This window comes from Vicia villosa, unplaced genomic scaffold, assembly GCF_029867415.1.
Source record: "Vicia villosa cultivar HV-30 ecotype Madison, WI unplaced genomic scaffold, Vvil1.0 ctg.003723F_1_1, whole genome shotgun sequence".
Taxonomy (NCBI): Eukaryota; Viridiplantae; Streptophyta; class Magnoliopsida; order Fabales; family Fabaceae; genus Vicia; species Vicia villosa.
In genome coordinates this window covers 167644-193210 of record NW_026706281.1, presented here as the reverse complement: position 1 = coordinate 193210, position 25567 = coordinate 167644, and the positions used below count along the sequence as shown (strand labels likewise).

The 25567-nt window shown below is 33.2% G+C and overlaps 1 protein-coding gene and 1 pseudogene across 14 annotated transcripts; both read right to left on the bottom strand.

Moving 5' to 3' along the window:
- Positions 1 to 746: 746 nt before the first annotated feature.
- Positions 747 to 25567, bottom strand: part of LOC131641406 (uncharacterized) — an 89365-nt pseudogene continuing 64544 nt past the window's right edge.
- On the bottom strand, positions 4475 to 10498 carry LOC131641408 (LRR receptor-like serine/threonine-protein kinase RGI2). 14 transcript variants are annotated; one of them, XR_009295521.1, is made up of 9 exons: positions 10283 to 10498; positions 10117 to 10212; positions 9977 to 10050; positions 9685 to 9820; positions 9475 to 9558; positions 8009 to 9048; positions 7803 to 7895; positions 7657 to 7730; positions 5180 to 7524 (listed from the first exon to the last, which is right to left on the bottom strand). XR_009295521.1 is itself a non-coding variant. In XM_058911705.1 (2 exons), exons 1-2 carry the CDS (start codon positions 5894 to 5896, stop codon positions 5156 to 5158), a joined length of 510 nt encoding a protein of 169 aa, XP_058767688.1. In that variant the 5' UTR covers positions 5897 to 7648; the 3' UTR covers positions 4475 to 5155. The 14 variants fall into 14 exon arrangements, 1 of the variants encoding a protein (XP_058767688.1); XR_009295522.1 differs by having other exon boundaries at positions 9977 to 10035; XR_009295509.1 differs by adding an exon at positions 4475 to 5172 and having other exon boundaries at positions 5428 to 7524; positions 9977 to 10498.

The following is a 25567-nucleotide window of genomic DNA, read 5'->3' as shown; positions in this document are numbered from 1 at the left end:
AGAGTTGAATTGTTGAGTTTAGAATTGAATTTGAGTTCTAATATATTTTGAGTTGAATCTAATGCGTTCAATGAGTTTAGGCTAGAGTAAGACTTTAAACTCTAATGAGTTTTGAGTTTACTCTATAATGGTTGTGGAATTATATGTATACCCTGTTAATGAGAATTATTGAGTTGTTTCATTCCGAGGGTTTTTCGCCTATGAGAAAAATGTTTGATTTGAGATAAATATGACACCATTCTTCAGAAAATTACTTTAATTACTTTATAAATTGCATGTTGGGATTTAGGGTGTTATATTTGTTGCTTGTTCAGAAATACTTTGACTTTGTGGTCTTTTGGATGAATTTTGATTTTTCAAACAAAGTCAACTTCACTTTATGCTGACAATACAAGTGTCATTCAAATTGTTGCAAATCCTATTTTTCATGAACGCACCCCATATGGAAGTTGATTATCATTCAAATACCTAACACCTATGATGATCAATTGAAATCACTTTCTCATATTAGTACTCAGTTACAAGTCGCAGATATTTTTACCAAGGTTTTTCCATGCCTACGACATTGATTTCTTATTAACAAATTGATGCTCTTTGACAAGCAACATCAATTTGAGGGGAATTTTAATCCGGAATTAATATTTTATTTATTGTGAATAATTTACTTTTTTAGAATTGAAGATTAGTCATTAAGAATTTTAATTAGCCATTATGAATTATAATTATGTGTAACTAGTGACAGTACACTATATTCCAATGAAGTCAACTATGAGATAAGATATTCCAATGAAGTCGTTCTTCCCACCCATCCAGGTCGTGAGATAAGATATTCCAATGAAGTCGTTCTTCCCACCCATTTAGGTTGTAGTTGAGAGCTTCTTCTTCCCATTAAACCTGTACGTGTTGTACTGATTTTGAATCGTCACGTTGATGATATCTGTCATACCCCAAAATTTTCCCTATCGCTATTATATTTTATTAACAGGGACGTAGTACAAATTCTACAAGGGGTGTATATCAAACTAGAGGGCTTGACATCTTGATTGGCAAGCCCATTTCAAAAGAGTAACCATTCTCTAAATTGTCCAATTCAAAAGATAGGAGTATACGTTAAGTAAAAGTGTGTATTTAATTGGGCTTATTATTCATAAGCATATGAGGCCCAATTTTAGGATTCAAAATTATTTTTAAACTTGGATTTTATAAACTTTCTTGGTTTATTTATAATATTTTAGATTTCTTGTAATTAATTGTTTAAAAATATAATAATTCACATGTAAATTAGTTATATTTTTAAATAACAAATATTTGCTTGCCTTTCATATGCTTTCAATTGGGTTTTTGTTTCAAATAAATAACATAACACAATTGGTAAGGAAGCAAGACTTGTAAATAAGAAGTCGCGGGTTTGAATCCTATGAGGTGACATTTTCACACTTTTTCTCCTATTTTTTTACTTGTTGGGCTTTTGGATATGGGTTATTTCTTTTTTGGGATTTTTTTTTTCACTTTCACTTACAATTTTCACAAATTCACTCACACACACTTTTTTTCATTTTTTTTACTTTGGGCTTTTGGATATGGGTTATTTCTTTTTTGGTATTTTTTTTCACTTTCACGTACAATTTTCACAAATTCACTCACACACACTTTTTTTCATTTTTTTTTACTACTCTTCTCTCTTCTAGGGTTTGTCTTAGGGTTGTCTTGAACAACCCTAACCTGCCGTTGTCGACAACGGCCAACAAACTCTTTCCCCTTTTTGAACGCAATTTTCAAACCACTCAAACGTTTTGGCCGATAATTACCTATGAGGCCTCCCAAAAAAGGTTTTCTGGCCATTGTTGTCTCGATGGGTCCCCTAAAAAAGGGTTTCTAGCCATTGTTGTCTCGATCTGACAATAATTTCCCATTATAAATAGGACCTTTGGCAATCCTATTTGGGGACCTTTTTTTCACTTTCACGTACAATTTTCACAAATTCACTCACACACATTTTTTTTTTAATTTCTTTACTACTCTTCTCTCTTCGAGGGTTTGTCTTAGGGTTGTCTTGAACAACCCTAACCCGCCGTTTTCGAGGGTTTGTCTTAGGGTTGTCTTGAACAACCCTAACCCGCGGACAAACTCTTTCCCCTTTTCGAACGCAATTTTCAAACCACTCAAACGTTTTGGCCGATGATTACCTATGAGGCCTCCCAAAAAAGGTTTCTGGCCATTGTTGTCTCGACCTGACAATGGACGGCTCCCCCAAAAAAGGGTTTATGTCCATTATTGTCTCGATCTGACAATGGCCGGCTCTCCCAAGAAAGAGTTTCTGACCATTGTTGTCTCGACCGGCTCCCCTTAAAAAAGGGGTTTCTGACCAGCCATCAAAACCTTTGGGTTTTACCCTTTTGGCCAATGATTAAACCTTTTGGTATGAGACAACCCTTTTATTAAAAATGATATTTTTATTTTCAATACCATTTTACAAACTTGTGGGTTTCCTCTTTTTGGCAAATGATTTAGGCCTCCATTTTAAAAAATATATTGTTTTGGCCAATGATGATACTCTCAGGTAATTTTTTTTATTTTTGCTTTATTTGGTTTAGCCATGGTCATTGTTGTCTCGATCTGACAATGAATTTATCAAAACCTTAGAGGTTTTGCCCTTTAAACCAAAGGCGTATTATTTTTAATTTATTAGTCAACAATTGTCAAAACCTTTTTATAAAACCTAATAGCTAAATGGGTCCCCTTGAGTACCAGGGAGACAAAGGGTGTCTAACACCTTCCTTTGCCTAATTAACCTACTTACTCAAAATCTCTCTTATTTTTAAAGGTTTCTCACTTGCCCAAATAAAGTGGGTGGCGACTCTCGTTTGAACGTAAATTTTAAGCAGGTTGCTATAACTGGCGACTCTGATGGTGATAATGGGGATAATTAAATTTAGGTTTTTTACAAATTTTTTTATTGTTTATCTTCGTATTTAATAATTTTGTTTTTTTAAAGGTTTTTTACTTTAAGAATTTTTATTACAAAAGTATAAAAAGTTAGAAAGTTAAAAAAGATTTATTTATGTGATAGTAATTAATGTGATTGATTAAAAAGATCATATATCAAAAATCAAATAAAGTTGATGTTTTAATTTTTGGTTTTTTTTTTTTAAATTTAATTGACTTGATTTATTTATTATTTTTGTTAACTTAATCAATTGTGTATAAATACATCCATAACAATCATAAAACGAGGTTAATTTTTTGTGTGTGCAGGAAATAAAAGAAGAAAACATGATTTGGTGGAAGTTGGAAACGTGCAAGCCTTAATTTTTATTTTTACTTTTTAAACTGATATCTACTAACTAGAACAATTTTTTTTTTACAATGTAAAACTAGTGTGATACCCGTGCGTCCGCACGGGTATCCGTTGTGGCTGTGTTATTTTGTTCAATATATATATTATTCTAGAGGTAAATGTCATAAAATCATATGTGTAAAATATAGAAATTTTTTTTTAATAGGTTGGGGCAAAGTTTGATATATTTTCATCAATAAAAATTATTTTCCCGTTAATATTCAATATTTCGATCAATAACTTCATGTTCCCGTAAATATTTAATATTCAATAGGTTGGAAAATTGTTTTAATTCGATTGCCATATTTAATATTGAATTATTTATAATAGAATGTGCCCGTGTTATTTTGTTATATATATATATATATATATATATATATATATATATATATATATATATATATATATATATATATATATATATATATATATATATATATATTATTGTAGAGGTAAATGTTTTAAAAAAAGATGTGTAAAATATAGAAATTTTCCGTTAATATTCAATATTTCGATCAGTAACTTCATGTTCCCATTAATATTCAATATTTTTATCTGTATCTTCGTGTTTTCGTTATTAGTAAATTTATCATGTTCCCGTTAATATTCAATAGTTTGATCAATAATTTTATGTTTCCGTTAATATACAATATCTTCGTCACATTTACTTTCAATATTCGGTTCCCGCCAATATTCAATATTTTAATTAATAACTCCATATTTTCGTTAATATTCAATAGTTTGATCAATAACTTTATGTTCCCGTTAATATACAATAACTTCGTGTTTTCGTTAATATTCGTTATTTTGTCCATAACTCCGCGTTCCCGTTAATATTTATTATTTTGATTAATAACTTTGTGTTCTCGTTAATATTCAAAATTTGTTCTTCTTAATATTCATCTTTAGACTACTTTAGAGTTTTCATCTTATTTTAATATTACTTGATTTAAGAGTGCGAGAATTGGAGAATTTGAATTGAAATTGAATACAAAAAGAGGAAAATGAATTATTGAATTCAAAGTCAAAGCACATCACATTACATTTCAAAATTCCATGTTATTGTTTTCAATTTGTAGCATGAGTCCAGCTCCACACCATCAAAATTACATGATAAATCTCAAAAACACATACACATGTTCAGCATAAACACAACAATAAGTGCACAATGCATTACATGAATTTCCCTAAACTCTAACTAACCATCCTTTTCTCCTATCAATACACATAGCAAGAAACACTTCTCTCCAATTAGGATCCATAAGTTTCTCCACAACCTTCATATAAACATCAAGAGTAACATCTTCAATCTCATCAAGAGCATTCACACACTTAGTAATTGAACAACTGTGATTTACACTCTCTCTTTAAACAAAATCTGATTTAGCCTTAGATGCTTCAACATATGCTAACAGTGCATTTATCATTGCATTTTGCAAATATTCTTTATCATCCTCTAAAGTGTTATCATCATATGAATTATGTGGATCTATATTTGTTGATTCTTGAGTTGATAAATAATGAAATTCTCCATCTGCAACATTTCTAATTTCCAATAACTTAATTAGATAATGTAACAGATTTGATTAATTTACCTATGAAATTAGCTATAACAAACAATTTAATATGAAATTGAAAAGATGAGATAGCGTAATCGAAAGAGTGAAAGAGAAGAAAAGTGAAAGAATCTAATTCATCAGGCCTCTACACTTTCATCACGACCATCTTCATGCTTTCCATATGCCAAACCAATGGGACCTTCAAGTGCTTCACCTATTATGTCTATCCATCACCATATGATGAGCTCTCATGCCTCTGTTATAGTTTCACCAAACCTGCAAAGTTAGTGTAAAAAAAATCACACATATATTCATTTCAAACACAAAGTATACATAGGATTTGAGGCAACCCTGCATGTTCCAAACTTGATTGAACCTGTCCACAATTTGCCGTTTCGAAATAGTTTGAAACAGGCCCATACCAAGAACATCCATACCAGTTCAGCATTGAAAATGATAAGGTCGTATGAAATAGTCTTTTTCGAATCTTAAAACATTTAAACTAACTTGGAGTTATGTATCCGTAAGAACCTGCAACTACATGCGAGGATCTTGAGCAGTCCGAGGAAGTGACCAATTTTGCAAGGCCGAAATCTGCAAGAAAAGCTTCGAACTGTGGACCGTCCAAGATGTTGTTAGCCTTAATGTTGCGATGGACGATTGGAGGGATACAATCATGATGAAGATATTCCAAACCATGAGCTTTTCCAAGTATGATCTTATACCTTGCATCCCAATCCAAGAACAATCTCTTTTCATGGAGCAATCCAAACAAACTTCCATTACATATGTAATCAAACAACAACAATCTAGTTCCTCCATTGTTGCAGCATCCTAAAAGTCTTACTATATTTTTATGCCTCATCTGTTTTGTCGGAGTCTCTACGCAGTAAATAACGCTTGAGCAACCCTTTCCGACGATATTTGAATCCGACAACTTTGAAACCACGTTGTTGATGTTGAAGTTAAGCTTCTGGAATGGAGTGAAAGACCATTCCATTTCAAATTCATCAAAATTATTTCTCCCATAGAAACTGTCCCCTTGAATCCTTAGTACTAAAATAATTCCACAAGTGACAATAGCAGAAGTTAAAATAACACCAAGGAAAGATTCTTACAGTTTCAGTGCCAATTCTGATTTTGGTGTTTTTGATTGAGACAACACTTTTTCATCACAGCGGAGCAATTGAATCAATCGGATTACTTTATTTTGGAAGCTTCCACAAAGAAAATACCAACAGAAAATATAGGACATTCATATCACTAATAAACATCCAGCTTTCAATGTCCAGAGCATCCATATTAACATAAAGGAAGATAAAGATGTCAACAACCAACTACAGGGTAGCAAAGGAATGTCTGTGGAGTGTTAAACAAAAAAGATATGTTTAGGTGTATAGCACATATCTCTATATAGAGAGACTCAATCAGAGAACATATCTTAACGAAATTTATTTAGAAGACATACCTGGTAGTGACTCTTGAACTCTCAGTCACATTACCTCTACAGGAAATAGAACCACTTGTCCCATTCCTTATCATTGGAAGCATGAAGGCCATGAGAGAAGATTTGTTATCATACCATGGTCTGGATATGAAATACTTTCCATCTGGCCAATTCCCATCAAGAACATCCCGTGCAAGTGACTTCAATGATTCTCTTCTACCCCGATAGGTGTCAGCTGATACCACTGTCTCGTTCATTCTCGATGCTTCCATCGACATAAAAGAGAGAATTATAACAACAATAAACTGATAATGATAAACTTGATAGATATAAAATACAAAACATAAAATAATGCAACTCTGATCAAAGATATAAAAAGAACTTGTGGCATAAGGGAATGGTAGTTTCCTAGAAAGTCTACTTAAGGTATCCATAATATTGACCTGTGACAATCAAATAGAGTAATCAAAATTAGCAAAGCAAATAAACACAACACCTTACTTAGATTGCAACAGATGTTTACCATATGTCATCTATTCAGAAGACTGTCATAATGTGTTCCACACTGATTAATAATTATACCATGGCGAGTTTGATGAATTTGGAAATATCTAAAGTGAGATTAGTTGTTAAGTCACAGAGAGATAGAATGTAGATTCTTGGAATAATACTTGCATATCTGTTAATCTGGTCTTCCAATAGAACAACCTTCAGTTTTGAATCTTCAAATTTTGTTGGAGGACCCAATAGCCTAACAGTCTAAATTAAAAAAACAGGTAACTTTGTAAAATGAATATAATTGATACTAAACAACAAAGTTCAGAGATGTAAACCCTAATTCAATGACAACTCCAATGCATCAAAACATCAGACATAATCGAAGTGCTTCAGGACTGCTCGTTCATTAACCTTACATTTCATAGGGAATCAATTGAGATATAAATGGAACTCCTCAAATAACTACCAATTTTAGTCAAACATTTCTTTCAATTTTAGATGAATGAACTTTCTATCATATGTTGAGAAATGACAATCAAAGGTATGCATACCAAGAAGGAAAGTTCTTCATCTAGCCAGTTCACAAAGGCAACCAGGTGATTGACATCGGTAAAGGAGGATGCTCTAACTTCAGTTTCCAAGGATGTGACAAAATCACCTTGTGTTTCTACATCAGCTTTCACCTTGATACAGTAATAAAATACATGTACCAGATTCAAGAAGTACGTCAATGGGATTGACTAAATTAGAAAACATCATAAAACAATATCATCATTAACAAAAGGACAAAGTAGTAGCATCAAATTCATCATCACCTAACATATGAAGCAACATCTGTAGGATGACTTCGATTTCTTTTTCGACTTCAGCTAGGGCTTCGTAAGTATGACTGTTGATAACAGATCGGTCATTTTGAACAGAATAAAAGCAAATCATGGGAAAGATCCGGAAAATTCCTTACTTGCTTAGATTGACCATTTCATCGACCAATGCTGGTTCTTATTACATGTCATGTTTCAGCACCCACACCATTGATGATATCAGGCTCACTCTCCTGCAAAGTATAAAACAGTGGGAACTGAATTGATTGAAAAATAAACAAAGAAATAATCAAATTGCAGGAAACAGATAGTAAACTTCGACGGTTTTATTACATCAGACACATACCTTTGCTATGAGTAGGAGGAGCCCTTGTAACCTGACGTGCTTGTCATAGCCATTCATTTTGAACAGAATAAAAGCAAATCATGGGATAGATCCGGCAATATTCTGCGACCTTAAAAAATAATCACTCTAACCACCGCAACGATCACCGAACTGACTGCGGCAACGACTATTACCAGTACATTACCTGCACAAGTCAAGATTTTCTCAATTCAGGAAGTTGAATCCTAGCAAGCTCTGTCGGAATGAGTTTGCAAATCGAAGGTGCCTGGTGTACGCCTCTGAGAATATTTATAGATCACCAGGTACTGCAATCTTTGTACAATTGCTTGAATTATATGATTAGGAACTGTTTTAAATGAATAACCTATCTTTAAACATTACAAATAAAATAAATAATTACTGTGAGATAAGAAAGGAGAATTGAGTTGAATAAAATAATGCACAAAACATAATAGAATCACTCTTAGTAATAGGTAATCATTTTTGGGTGTTGATCAAGTGCCTGGAGTTGAATAAGCAGGATGAAATGATACATCAATTGGAGCCAGGCCGCCTACCATCTACTATGGACCCAGATGCAATACAACCAACCACCTGACAAAGGAAAAAAATTGAACCATCGCCCAGTGCGAATAAGCGCATGGAAACTTGCAAAATTAGATTCCAACGATGTTGCTAAGGCATTAGCTAAAGCTAGAGCATCATCATCTGTGCTATGTCCAATTAGTTCCCGATCACGTGGATATGATGCAGATCATTTATCAAGTAGCAATGTGAGTGGAAGAAGCATCCCAAATAGCAACCAAGGATTTTATAACAAATATGATGCAGTAGGGACATCAAGGCTATCTCCTTCCAACAGGTCGTACCCTCCCAAGCAAGCAGGGAAGATTCAGATGCATGTTACCATAGTATGAGTAACTTCAGCAGTCCACAAGTCTCCAACTTAACTCCTTCCCCGATGCAGAGACCAGGTTTGAACTGAGACCATTTCAATCCCGTGTATCACCAGCCATATCAAAATCCTTCTCCTTCATCAGCTGTAGGAAACAAATGATCAACCACACTTAATATCAATGGACAAAGTGCAACACAAAAAACAATATTAGACAGACAACAAACCAAAAACAGTATAGGAAAAACCAACTAAAGAAACCACTTCATTACCGATACGTCAACAAAAATCATCTCAAAATGCTCTCTCTTGTTAGAAACAACATTTCATTTGTGGTTTTACTCTTAAAGAATCTTAAAGACCAACCCCCTCTCATGTCAATAATAGTGCATCAGTAGTTTTACTCTCACTCTCAGTGGTTTAAAGCTCCCTAATACGTACCATGTGTAACATATTATATGAACCACAATAATTTACAACTGACTTCAAGCAAAAACACAAATCATTGTTGTCGCTGACAATTGTCCAGGGTAGAAAAAGGAAAGAAAAAGCACTACACATAAATTCCTACCTCAACTGATACCGACTAAGCCAAATCCGCAAACACCGAGTCAGGTTGTCCACATTCACTCGTCGCGACTTTCAACTCACATATCTTAAACAAAACAAAACCTTCAATCACTGTCTATCAATCTGCTATTAGTGATCAGACTTTTAAATAAATTTACAATGACAAACCGGTGTTATAGAAACCAAAAATCGATTTGAAATCGAAACAAACCTGTACATAATTGGAGGAAAGACATCTCCAAGTTCTTAAAGAACAACATCTATTAAAAGATGAAAACCTCCAACAGAGTCAATTATGGTAATTGAACATATAAAACTCCCCGCAACAGCCATGGCACCATAAATCCCTGAAACAAAACAACTCATTACAAATTTTGCAGAACAAATATCATTTACTTATACAAAACATTATTAAATCAACCTAAAATTAGGGTTTAAGGGAGGGTAAGTTAATAACAAAACCAAAACTGAAAAATTCAGACAAAATTCATTCCGAATCTTACCACCACCACAAGCACTGACGGAAACACGTTGTTGCCACCGCAGATCGACCACCGTGAAACTGAACACCGCATATCTAACGCACATCATGATAACCATACAATCAAACACGTTCAATAAAAGCATAGTAACAAAATCTTACCAATGGTATGGATAGTAGTGACGATATGAAAAGGGGATCTGAAAAGGTTCGGTAAAACGAATCGCTCTGGATTGATGCGATTGAACGGTTATAGATCTGAAAAGGGTAAAACTGAAGGATATGAAGATTTTGAAATGAATGTAAAACAATAAAGTAAAAATCAAACCTCTAAAATCCGAGGAGAATCGGCGTCTTCTTCATCGTATACGATTCAACTCCGACCACAAATTCCACAGGTTGAGCAAACAAACCATCAACATCACGATATCATCAGCAACGTGTTCACCGTCTCCATCAAAATCATATTCATCTGCACAGAAATCAAAAGAGAACAATATATAGAGAGAGACAAAAGAAAGAGGAAGAGGAAGAGAGAGGTAGAGGAAGAGATAACATGATTTTTTCAAAATAGAAGCAACCCTAGTGTTGGTAGTAGACAGCAAAAGCAAAAGCAAGAAGCAAAGAAATGCAAAGAAGATAGCCACGTGGCTCTCTAACAAAGCAAAGGGGCAGTTATGTCTTTTCCAGAGCATCTAACTTTCTTATATTGTAGATAGGGAAAAGGTGTAAAAAAGAAAAAAAAAGAAAATTATTGTTGCTATTTCATGTTGCAGATCTCCTCAACGACACCTCCATCCTGCGACCAAGACGCGGCTACCAAATGACCGGAAGCAACCGCCGTGGACCTCCCAACCGTGAATCAACAACAACCGAGCCCCAGACAAGGACCGGATCGCCGCACAACTGCTCCGCACCTAGCCTCCGCTCGCGCATCCAGATCCAACCGCAATCGACACATACTCCCCATCTTTTCCGCATGTATGTTACTCTCTCATTCTTCGATTTCGGTTTAAGATGATAATGTTAAGAAACCAGAGGTTTAATTATTGAATGGATGTTGTTGTTTCTTCTTACTTTGGCTTGAATTCATGGAAAGAGTTTTTTATTTTATTTTTAATGTTAATGTTGTTGGGTTTTGAGAAGATGAAAGAAGGAGAGAATGAACTAAGTTCTTCAAGATGGTGTTGTTTTGGTCCATTCATTCTTTCACGTGATATATATGCACTTTGGATCTTGTCCTTCATTTTTCTGTCCTTCCTTCTCCTCTCCATCCTCTCTATCTCTCTCTTAATTTCATTCTCTCTCTTGATTAAATTTTGTTTTTTATTGATGAGTGAGAATGGGATTAACAGAGATAGAGAGGATGGAGAGGGAAGGAGAGAAAAATGAAGGAGAGGATCAAGTCCGATGTATATGTGTGGATGGTAGTCTTTTATTTTTAATTTCGGTGCCACTTGTTACTATGCTAATGGTCTATGTGAATACCTTGCAAAAGTCAAAAGAGAAAAACATACTCTCTTATGATGAATGTAGCGTTCTATTCTTTCTTTTTTTTTTCTCTTGTATTTTATTTTAATGATTAGAATTAGGTTTAATTAGGAGTTAAGGCCTAAATGGCCAATTTTTAATTCATATCACCTTTACTAACCACACTTCATCTTCACACCCCTTTTATTTCAATAATTAATTTTTAGTTCGACTCTTTGTTAATGAGATATTTTAGGCTATTCAAACTTAATTCCTAAGTATATCAATTCCATTTTGGCCATAGGAAATGCAATCCAACAATAGTTTTTTTTTAGGTTTTATTTAGATTAGTCTTTAACTTGGTTTATTTAAAATAGCTTAGATTTCTACTTTTAGTCTTATAAAAATATAAAAAAACACTTTTCTCAATAAAAAAAATCAAACCTTTCGTAAATAAAATGATGGGTGAGTGTTAATTTCACCACGTCTTCGAATTGGTCAACTCCCGATGTCTTACCGATCAATTACTCGAACTACGATTAAAATTCATGCGAATTGATTTATGCCTAGAGCAATAATCGAATGCTATCACTAAACATGCGGTAAATGAACTAAGTCGAATTTCTTCTCCTTGAGCGAATTAATTCTAATAAGTATATCTCTTTTTCAATCGACCCCCCGAACTACGAGACTCTGATTTCTCTCATCTTTTGATGGAGATACGTAGGCACACGGTTGCGAAACCAAGGTGAGTCACCTAATAAACAAACCTGAGTCAAATTTCTTCGCCTCGAGCAAATTAATTCTAATAAAGATCAAGATTCTTTATCAAGACTCAATCAACTCACCTACCATTTAGTCTTAGGATTTTCAATTTTGTTTGATGTTCCTATTTTTTTCTGTGGATATTTATACATTTATTTCGTTATTTCTGTTATATATATATATATATATATATATATATATATATATATATATATAATTATCATTTTATTATACTTGTTGATGGGATTATATATGTATATGTTATAAACCTTAAGTGTGGGAATTATCATTAAGACCAGAGGAGACTTGCATCACCTACGAGTGTAACACCCCATTTCTACCCGACAAATATATATAAATCAGAGTTTTCAAAATTTCTCAATAAACAAATGAGGCGTCACATAATAAAAAACAAAACAAATCAACTCGTCGCATAAAGCGGATACATAGCACCTTTGAAACAGAATAGCTTATTTTATTAAAACACAGCGGAATCACTTAATCAAGTATTCAATAAAATATCTTCAGTTAACTTATCATTTTGTTCAACCAAGATAACACAATTAAACAACAACATCATGAATGACCCAAATCGTTCCCCCCAGAGTGCTACGTATCAGAGCGACAACCGACTCGAGTAACGGCAACTAAATCTTCATACTTGAATACCTGCACGTTACCAATATAAAGGCAACGGCGAAACAAGAGAAAAGGGTGAGATATCAAATCATATAAGTGGGCGCATGATAAATTGTATATTAGGATTCAGGCATATAAAATCATTACATCGCAAGTATCAACAGTTACCATACACATCATACTTCCACAGTTCATTAATCTCTCATACATTTCATCGCACAACAAGTCATAATTATGTAAATAGTATCATCCGATAAATTTCACATATTCAAGTATGCACGAAGTTCAATCGTATAATAATCACAGGATTCAATACTATTATTCCAAATATATACACAATCCATCATTATCACATATTCTCGCATTTAACCAATTACGTATTCAAACATCACCTCTTCTCAATTATCAACTAATACAATTATCACTACAACACCAAGTGTACATAATCAATTACCAAACTCATACACATAGCATCACAACATCAATGCACATAATCAATTGTTCACTCGTACACTTATCACAATATAATGCACATAATAAACTATCACATAACTCTAATGTGACTCAATGAAACATGTGACACTATGCATGTGGTACCAATGTGAAATTCTAAGTTTCACCGGCCTCCGATTCATAACTCTAGAATCTAAGCCACACTTTCGATCCGGACAAGACCAAAGTCCACCAATTGTAAACATATGGTTTACGGCTTCCGATTCACTCTAGAATCCAAGCCCGCTTATGTTTCAAAGCAAATCCACCTGTGTTTCAAGGCACACTATGATATGAATGTATGTACAATATCACAACTTTATGCAATTAAGATCATCTCTACCATCTTAACTTTCCGCATATCTCAATAATTCAACTCTATGAATTATCCACCAATTGTACACAACATTCGCAACACACACATCATTAACATATAAGAGGCCAATTAATTAATTACGATTCACACAATCCAATTAACACTAGTAACCATACTATCTCATGTTAATTCTCATTTTTGCCAATTATACATAAACACACACTTTCAACATCAAGCAATTAATCATTAATTTAATGCTAACCAACTAACCACAGAGAATCATTATTAGCACAACATCATGGCATATACATATATTATTCTCAACATACATATTCAAGTCAAAACACAATTACGGACGAATCCTCAAAATACCGTAATTTACCGACAAACCGAATAATTGATCCAACTTCAAGTATATTCCAATCAATTAAACTCATTGCAATTAATTTAACTATTAATTTAACCAATTAATATCAAACTATATTAATTTAATTCACTTCAATTTCTACTCCATTTCCAATTTCTAGCATTCTATTGCTCAAAACCATTTTTATTGAAAAGAATATCACGCTAGCTTTCTAACGCCTCGAACGGAGACTCAAACGGAGTTACGGTTCAAAAGATATGAATTGTTAAAGTTCCAATAAAAAAACAAACACCAACGTTATACACTGACAACTCTAAACATGTCAGAATTACTCAAAACAAATAAAAATACGACTCTTAATAATTCAAAACAACTCTGACTACTTATTGTCGACTCTAACAACTCTATTGACAACTCTAACAACTCTATTGACAATTCTATTAAATTATTATAATTTATTTATAAAGAATATTTAAACCAAACACAATTTCAGTCGATTCGTAAAATATCACAATTTCAACAAAATAACACTACCATGTTAATCTACTAATTAAACTTAGCTACCACGTAAATTTTCATCAAATTCCGGACAACTAATTATACCATTTAATTCGACTATTTCGATCAAACGAGACTCTTTTATATCTCACTAATCATGTCCTACTGTTTTATTATTACTACTATTCATCTCCAAAATTTCTATTATGGTTCATTTCTACTATGCTCCATTTCTATTAAATATGTCATATAGTAACAATATAGTAACAGTAAGTAAACTATTATGATTACACCAATACATGAACAAAACAGAGCAAGGGAAAAACAACAACCAAACAGCAACACGACAAAAGTAAAGTCGTCGTCATGGCATGCTAGCTACCGGCCGTCAATAATAGGAATCCAAGTCACGCACAACATTTCAACTTAGTTCCATATCTCAATTTCAAATTTCCAGATTCGAGAATCCGACGGCAAGTCAAATAGCAACAGCAACAATTGCAAACAACATAGTAACTGATTCAACATAGCAACTCAAATTCATTTACTCATGGTATAATTTCATAATTTCCAGCAACAATTAACATAAGCAAATGCAATAAACTAAATCTCTAATCCCTAACATACAAGGTTTCATAAGCCCCATTATAGGAAGAGAATCCCACCCTTACCTCTTTGGATTGAAGAAAACTCTACCAATCTTGACTCTTGGTTTGGGATTTCTCTAAACTTGGTTCTCCTCTTCAAGACCTAGCCTCCTTCTTCACAGAAATAGTTTCTATTTTATGATATCTCTACACTTCCCTTATACCCTTACTAACACTAAAACCTATCCTTAGTATAACATTGGGCCTAAAGGTAAAACCACATTATTATTCTTCACTTAGTAAAAATAGGCCCAATAAGCTCACTAACTCAAATTTAATTAAATTACTAATTTTAACGATATTTTACCGGTATAATAAATTAATCGTCACAATAAAATTATCGACCAATAATAATGAAAATAATAATAATATAATACTATTTAATTAATCAAATAATCAAATAATCAAATAATCAAATAATCAAATAATCAAATAATCAAATAATCGGGGCGTTACAACTCTCCCTCACTTAGAATATTTTCGTCCTCGAAAATCTACTCGACAACACCATCCCAAACACAACCTCGTATTCCAAAACTCTTGTCTTCAAATCGTACTTGGTAATAACTTCAATCGCTGCCTCTTCGGCACAACAATTACTCCACAAGACATAAATCACCACACGTGTTTTTTTTTCTTTCCATTTCGACACCTTTGATATCAAAATACAAACGCCGCTTCATTCTCGCACATATGTATACCAACTATACGCTGATCATTAGCAAAATATACCAACAAATTTACTCGCCATTACTACCAAATATTTGAGGTATATAACACCACTAATACTCCAGTAACTTTTCACAAACAACGAGACAATTATGATAATCACCTAGTCATTAAAATCCAATAACGGCTCCATAACGACACATTCACATTACTATTCTTACAAGAATCGCAATAATCTACGTTTCGATGCAGCATCATGGTTCATCGCACTTATTCCAACAGTCTATCAATCCAAACATCAAGATAATTCCACTTCACAGACTTCTGACATATAGTCCTTCACTTCTTACAAGTCGTACAACATCAGTGCCATATAATGCTTCCGCTGCGCAACTCTTATAATTGTTCTTTAAGTTACTGTCTTGTTAAAATCCCGTCAACTGTATGGTTCACAAATTTTCAATCCAACGCAGACTTTCCTTAATACTCATTTTCACATCGTTGTTTCACTGTTACTTCCAAATCTTTCACCTTGCGCCATCCGCTTGCACAAAACTCACTACTCCGAATTGTTCATTTCGTCAAACTCTTACTCAATCACCCCTCTTATCAAGTTAAACAAATTGCTGAACGACTACCTTCGCTATACAACATCAATACTCTTTCCCCGCTATTAAGATAGCAAGACAAAGCTATAACATCCAACATGATTTTTGTCTACCATTAACAATGGATTGAGGGTGATCAGTTCCCCAATTTGTCAATTAGTATTCGACAACCATAGTGAAGTATAAACTGTCATCACTTCGTAATAGCATCATTTTCGAATTTTCACTCAAATCCATTAACACGTCATAATCCAATGATTCACTTTGGGTTTTTTACAATTCCCACAACTTCCTACTCATTATATCTTGTCGATGAGACACCGACGTCCAAACATATTACTAAATTCGCTTTATAGTCACTTAGCACCACACAATCGTCAAACGTTTTTCCATCTCCAAAATTACTTCTATACTCGTACTTCACAGTTCATCTCATCTCAACCAAAGTCCTCCTCACGTCAATTGGTGATACAAATTCCCTTCAATCCTTCTTCTAATACAATTCATCTCATTATCTTTCCGACGTTTCAAATGGAGCTCAAATCGGATATCCAGAACTCAAATTATGAATTTTTTAAAGTTTCACAAAGATTCTGATTTTTCCGTGACTTGCTTATGGAGATCCTACTCCGAAACTCACTTTTCTTCGACTCAAACACATCCCAAACAGCCTCTAGCATATCTCCTCATCTTTAGACTCTTTATAACTCGAGAGATGCATTCTTTCATCGAAATTCTAGTCTCGATATCACAGAGACAACAATTCCTTTTGTAACACCCCATTTTCTACCAAGTAATTATAATAAAATCAGAGTGCCAAAATTTCAAACAATAAATCAGGATGTCACATTTCAACATAAAACAACAGACTTCATGTATTTCTTTTAACATTGATACATAGCTTTCGGCATCTACAACTTTAAAATTATAATTCATACACAACTTTATTCGACTAGATAAAACTTCAACTTATAATTATTCATCAACTTTTATTCAACTAATTACAACTTAAACAACAGTAATTACTTCTTATTATTCAACTTAGATTTTCAACAGCTATAATAAAAACAACAACAATAGAACAACAAATACATTCATAATCCCATCCCGAGTGCTACGTATCAGAGCAAAACACTATCTCGACTAACAGCCACTAAACACTTCATAAAGTTACTTTGAACTTCCACATCTAATCTTGAGTACCTGTCCATTTCCCATGGTAGGGGAAACATCAACAGAAGGGGTGAGATATCGAATCAATATAAATAGGCGTATGATAAACAGTATATTAGATCAAAATCATACAACTTCACCACTTCATGTCAGCATCTATAAACAACAACAACAACAACAACTTATAACGTAAACATCTCACAGCAATAACAACTTATAGCAACAACAGCTCACAACAATAACAACTTATAGCAACAACAACTTATAACAACAACAACACAATGAAAATCAATAAACAACAAATAATAAAAATAACTTTAACACGTGACTCAATATGCGACTCAACAATGAAAATGCATGTGGTACCATTTGGAGCAGAACTCCCAACTTAAACATATGCCAGGTTATCGAGGCATTTCAACAAGGCGTAAGCCTTCAACGTGGTGCCATCAAGGCCAAGGCATAAGCCTTCAACTTTCAACATGGTGCCATCAAGGCCAACTTAATCATGCAGTGTATGCCATGCAACTTCAACTTCGACAACAAATACACAACAATGCGACAACAACATCAACATACAGCAACAATAGAAACAACAACAACTTAAACATGCATCAACTTAAATCAACATTGATCATCAGACCTACAACTCAAACATGTCCATAAATCGGGACAATTCAACTTATCAACAACTTGTAATAACAACAGCTCAACAATAACAGTAACAACTCAACACTCCAACAAAATATTTTTATTAATTTATTCTATACTCTTAACTCGTGACAAATCATAACAAATAGTCTACTGACAACTCTTACATATAAGAGTAACTCTTATGAACCTAATTTGGTTAATGGTCTGACTCAAGTAATAATAAAACAACTCTAAAGAGTCAAATACCTTCAATTTTAATGGTATGGTTTATCAAATTTAACTCTAAACAATTTTAAAGTAACTCTAACAGCCTTATTGACAACTCTAACAACCCTATTGACAATTCTAACCAGATTGAAGATTAATTTAAATTGACCAAATAATCCAAATATTCGTCTTTAATTCAAAATTTCTAAACAAATATTATACTAATAATATTAAATTGTTTATATTATTATTATTATTATTATAATAGTGAAGTAAGGTATTAGTTTTAAAACAAACTTATTATAGAAAAAGAACAACGCACATGCATAGGTAGTATATTTAACTTACTGTTTAAAGAAGCTATTATTAACTATATTGAAACAAAAGCTGCAGATCGCTACAGTTCATATAACTTCTAATATCTAACAATTTGTTGGACGAACTTTCTATCCCTTATAAATCCGTGGCCACTATAGTATATGGAATAAAGTGACGTTACGTTAACCTTCCCAAAAGTGATTTACTATATATATACTTATTCAAGGTGTCGCTCGGCACATATGCTTCACCAATCATATATCAGAGACAACAAACAATTTCATGGCACAATTTTATACAATCCAACCCACATACGGTCTTTCATATATCCGGTTATAGAGATTGAATCTCACCCTTACCTTATATTCGGAGTCTGCCCTAATATCCGATCGAGTGTAAGCCTTTGCCTTTTCCCCGAAATCCACGATCAATTCCTCCGCTGTCAAAGCCTCGTTCCTCTTCGTCGGCAACTTCGTTTCACGAACTATTTTCCCAAAAGCCAAAACCTTCTTTTTTCACTGTGATGAAAACCTCTTTTCCTGACTTCTACGTGCCTCTTCCCTTACACAAAACCTAATTCCTCATTTAAATAAATCTTATTTTCCTTTTCTTTATTCCATTAATCCAATAATAACAATAATAATATTATTATTATATCTAATGGGCTTAAACTTCACACCTCCAACTTGCTATTTAACACACAACCTCAAAATCCAACTTAATTAAATAATCCAATATAATAATATTATTCTTAATATTATTTCTCCGACTAACCGACTAAAATCTAACTTTAACTTAATAATCCAAACGTGCCTCTTAAAATCACACCGGCAAATCCAACTACCCCGATACATTCTTAAACTTCTTCTAAATCCAATAATTAAATCCTTCAATAATTTAATTAACTAATTAATTAAATTTGGGGCGTTACAACTCTCCCCCACTTAGAATATTTTCGTCCTCGAAAATCTATGCAACACAACCACTCTCAACGTCACATCCCGCTTCAGCAGCGCCACTCTGATCACCCATCTTAATTCACCGTCCTTATCAAAGTTCCTATCAACTTATACGGTTCGCAAGCTTCAACCAAGTTTCATACTTTCTTTAGCATCCATCACTTTGAACATCATTAAGATAGCAAGATACGTACATAGCATCCAATACAATTTCGTCTGCTATCAACAAGAGATTAAGGGTGATCAAGTCCTCAATTTGTCAATAAATATCCGACAATCATAATGGAGTATAACCATCATTACTAACTACAATAGTGTTCCTCTAAACTCATACTTACTAAAAGTACCATACTTCAACAATTTCAAAAATCATCCGAACACGCTAACACCAACGTCTTGCAGCTACATATTACTACACGTCCTGTGATAATATCCAATCAAAATTCCTTTATGCTTTCATCAACACTTCTTATCCTTGAAATCCTATTCTTCGCATTCCCAACAACTTCAACAACTCTTATAATTACTTACTAATAATCCAAAACAAGATCTACAACAGTTCGTCACTATAATCATTCTCATTCAACATAAATTGCATCTCCATGCATTTTCCGTCACCGTCGCATTCTTACAAATAATAACGTTTCATTCCTTATCAATATTTTACATTCTTCTTCACCTTTTCAATTTTTAGCAAGAATCACCCAACTTCAAACACAATTATCTCTTCCAATACAGACCTCCTAAACACAGTTATATTCCAAAATGAAGGGAATTTCGTGTAGATTCCATAACTTCAAGAATCGCCCAAATCCGAGTTACGAGTAAAAAGTTATCATCCTTGCAATGAGACTGGTTCAGAATTTTCGTATGCAGAGTTTTCCAAAAAGTCAGCATCAGACCCAAATATTAAAACGCACCTTTCTCCCTCTTCGCAAACTTCTTGAAGACAATTCTTATATGCAAACTGTAGGGAATTTTGTAAGCTTTCCAAAAAGTCCAGAATCGTTCAATCAAAATCAGGAGTAAAAAGTTATGCTCCTTTTTCTGACAGCTGCTCCATAATTGCGAAAATCAGAATTTGAGATTGATGAACATAAGTTCCATCTCTCTCTCTCTCTCTCTCTCTCTCTCTCTCTCTCTCTCTCTCTCTCTCTCTCTCTCTCTCTCTCGCTTCCAAGATCTACCAACATCCTTTCTTTTCATCCAAATACGAAAATCACCCGACTTTAATCCGACTATACTCAAGACATACCATCTATCGAATTAATCCATCAACTATCATTCCCATTAGAATAATTCCTCATTCTTAATCGATTCACCATCCACAATTTACGCACATCTCAAACTCAACTGATACAAATTCACGAGTCCATACTCTCTCTGGTTCGCAACAACATCGCTTCAATAACGTTTGCAGAGATAGAGAGGATGGAGAGGGAAGGAGAGAAAAATGAAGGAGAGGATCCAAGTCCGATGTATATGTGTGGATGGTAGTCTTTTATTTTTAATTTCGGTGCCACTTGTTACTATGCTAATGGTCTATGTGAATACCTTGCAAAAGTCAAAAGAGAAAAACATACTCTCTTATGATGAATGTAGCGTTCTATTCTTTTTTTTTTTCTCTTGTATTTTATTTTAATGATTAGAATTAGGTTTAATTAGGAGTTAAGGCCTAAATGGCCAATTTTTAATTCATATCACCTTTACTAACCACACTTCATCTTCACACCCCTTTTATTTCAATAATTAATTTTTAGTTAGACTCTTTGTTAATGAGATATTTTAGGCTATTCAAACTTAATTCCTAAGTATATCAATTCCATTTTGGCCATAGGAAATGCAATCCAACAATAGTTTTTTTTAGGTTTTATTTAGATTAGTCTTTAACTTGGTTTATTTAAAATAGCTTAGATTTCTACTTTTAGTCTTATAAAAATATAAAAAAACACTTTTCTCAATAAAAAAAATCAAACCTTTCGTAAATAAAATGATGGGTGAGTGTTAATTTCACCACGTCTTCGAATTGGTCAACTCCCGATGTCTTACCGATCAATTACTCGAACTACGATTAAAATTCATGCGAATTGATTTATGCCTAGAGCAATAATCGAATGCTATCACTAAACATGCGGTAAATGAACTAAGTCGAATTTCTTCTCCTTGAGCGAATTAATTCTAATAAGTATATCTCTTTTTCAATCGACCCCCCGAACTACGAGACTCTGATTTCTCTCATCTTTTGATGGAGATACGTAGGCACACGGTTGCGAAACCAAGGTGAGTCACCTAATAAACAAACCTGAGTCAAATTTCTTCGCCTCGAGCAAATTAATTCTAATAAAGATCAAGATTCTTTATCAAGACTCAATCAACTCACCTACCATTTAGTCTTAGGATTTTCAATTTTGTTTGATGTTTCTATTTTTTTCTGTGGATATTTATACATTTATTTCGTTATTTCTGTTATATATATATATATATATATATATATATATATATATATATAATTATCATTTTATTATACTTGTTGATGGGATTATATATGTATATGTTATAAACCTTAAGTGTGGGAATTATCATTAAGACCAGAGGAGACTTGCATCACCTACGAGTGTAACACCCCATTTCTACCCGACAAATATATATAAATCAGAGTTTTCAAAATTTCTCAATAAACAAATGAGGCGTCACATAATAAAAAACAAAACAAATCAACTCGTCGCATAAAGCGGATACATAGCACCTTTGAAACAGAATAGCTTATTTTATTAAAACACAGCGGAATCACTTAAACAAGTATTCAATAAAATATCTTCAGTTAACTTATCATTTTGTTCAACCAAGATAACACAATTAAACAACAACATCATGAATGACCTAAATCGTTCCCCCCGGACAAGACCAAAGTCCACCAATTGTAAACATATAGTTTACGGCTTCCGATTCACTCTAGAATGTATGTTTCAAGGCACACTATGATATGAATGTATGTACAATATCACAACTTTATGCAATTAAGATCATCTCTACCATCTTAACTTTCCGCATATCTCAATAATTCAACTCTATGAATTATCCACCAATTGTACACAAGATTCGCAACACACACATCATTAACATATAAGAGGCCAATTAATTAATTACGATTCACACAATCCAATTAACACTAGTAACTATACTATCTCATGTTAATTCTCATTTTTGCCAATTATACATAAACACACACTTTCAACATCAAGCAATTAATCATTAATTTAATGCTAACCAACTAACCACAGAGAATCATTATTAGCACAACATCATGGCATATACATATATTATTCTCAACATACATATTCAAGTCAAAACACAATTACAGACGAATCCTCAAAATACCGTAATTTACCGACAAACCGAATAATTGATCCAACTTCAAGTATATTCCAATCAATTAAACTCATTGCAATTAATTTAACTATTAATTTAACCAATTAATATCAAACTATATTAATTTAATTCACTTCAATTTCTACTCCATTTCCAATTTCTAGCATTCTATTGCTCAAAACCATTTTTATTGAAAAGAATATCACGCTAGCTTTCTAACGCCTCGAACGGAGACTCAAACGGAGTTACGGTTCAAAAGATATGAATTGTTAAAGTTCCAATAAAAAAACAAACACCGACGTTATACACTGACAACTCTAAACATGTCAGAATTACTCAAAACAAATAAAAATACGAATCTTAATAATTCAAAACAACTCTGACAACTTATTGTCGACTCTAACAACTCTATTGACAACTCTAACAACTCTATTGACAATTCTATTAAATTATTATAATTTATTTATAAAGAATATTTAAACCAAACACAATTTCAGTCGATTCGTAAAATATCACAATTTCAACAAAATAACACTACCATGTTAATCTACTAATTAAACTTAGCTACCACGTAAATTTTCATCAAATTCCGGACAACTAATTATACCATTTAATTCGGCTATTTCGATCAAACGTGACTCTTTTATATCTCACTAATCATGTCCTACTGTTTTATTATTACTACTATTCATCTCCAAAATTTCTATTATGTTCATTTCTACTATGCTCCATTTCTATTAAATATGTCATATAGTAACAATATAGTAACAGTAAGTAAACTATTATGATTACCAATACATGAACAAAACAGAGCAAGGTAAAAACACCAACCAAACAGCAACACGAGAAAAGTAAAGCCGCCGTCATGGCATGCTAGCTACCGCCCGTCAATAATAGGAATCCAAGTCACGCACAGCATTTCAACTTAGTTCCATATCTTAATTTCAAATTTCCAGATTCGAGAATCCGACGGCAAGTCAAATAGCAACAACAACAATTGCAAACAACATAGTAACTGATTCAACATAGCAACTCAAATTCATTTACTCATGGTATAATTTCATAATTTCCAGCAACAATTAACATAAGCAAATGCAATAAACTAAATCTCTAATCCCTAACATACAAGGTTTCATAAGCCCCATTATAGGAAGAGAACCCCACCCTTACCTCTTTGGAATGAAGAAAACTCTACCAATCTTGACTCATGGTTTGGGATTTCTCTAAACTTGGTTCTCCTCTTCAAGACCTAGCCTCCTTCTTCACAAAAATAGTTTCTATTTTATGATATCTCTACACTTCCCTTATACCCTTACTAACACTAAAACCTATCCTTAGTATAACATTGGGCCTAAAGGTAAAACCACATTATTATTCTTCACTTAGTAAAAATAGGCCCAATAAGCTCACTAACTCAAATTTAATTAAATTACTAATTTTAAAGATATTTTACCGGTATAATAAATTAATCGTCACAATAAAATTATCGACCAATAATAATGAAAATAATAATAATATAATACTATTTAATTAATCAAATAATCAAATAACCAAATAATCAAATAATGAAATAATCAAATAATCAAATAATCGGGGCGTTACAACTCTCCCTCACTTAGAATAATTTCGTCCTCGAAAATCTACTCGACAACACCATCCCAAACACAACCTCGTATTCCAAAACTCTTATCTTCAAATCGTACTTGGTAATAACTTCAATCGCTGCCTCTTCGGCACAACAATTACTCCACAAGACATAAATCACCACACGTGTTTTTTTTTTCTTTCCATTTCGACACCTTTGATATCAAAATACGAACGCCGCTTCATTCTCGCACATATGTATACCAACTATACGCTGATCATTAGCAAAATATACCAACAAATTTACTCGCCATTACTACCAAATATTTGAGGTATATAACACCACTAATACTCCAGTAACTTTGCACAAACAACGAGACAATTATGATAATCACCCAGTCATTAAAATCCAATAACGGCTCCATAACGACAAATTCACATTAATATTCTTACAAGATTCGCAATAATCTACGTTTCGATGCAGCATCATGGTTCATCGCACTTATTCCAACAGTCTATCAATCCAAACATCAAGATAATTCCACTTCACAGACTTCTGACATATAGTCCTTCACTTCTTACAAGTCGTACAACATCAGTGCCATATAATGCTTCCGCTGCGCAACTCTTATAATTGTTCTTTAAGTTACTGTCTTGTTAAAATCCCGTCAACTGTATGGTTCACAAATTTTCAATCCAACGCAGACTTTCCTTAATACTCATTTTCACATCGTTGTTTCACTGTTACTTCCAAATCTTTCACCTTGCGCCATCCGCTTGCACAAAACTCACTACTCCGAATTGTTCATTTCGTAAAATCTTACTCAATCACCCCTCTTATCAAGTTAAACAAATTGCTGAACGACTACCTTCGCTAT

What these genes read in the sequence shown, in the direction of transcription:
- LOC131641408 (XM_058911705.1), bottom strand. Translation starts at nt 5,896, where the DNA reads ATGGAATGGTCTTTCACTCCATTCCAGAAGCTTAACTTCAACATCAAC.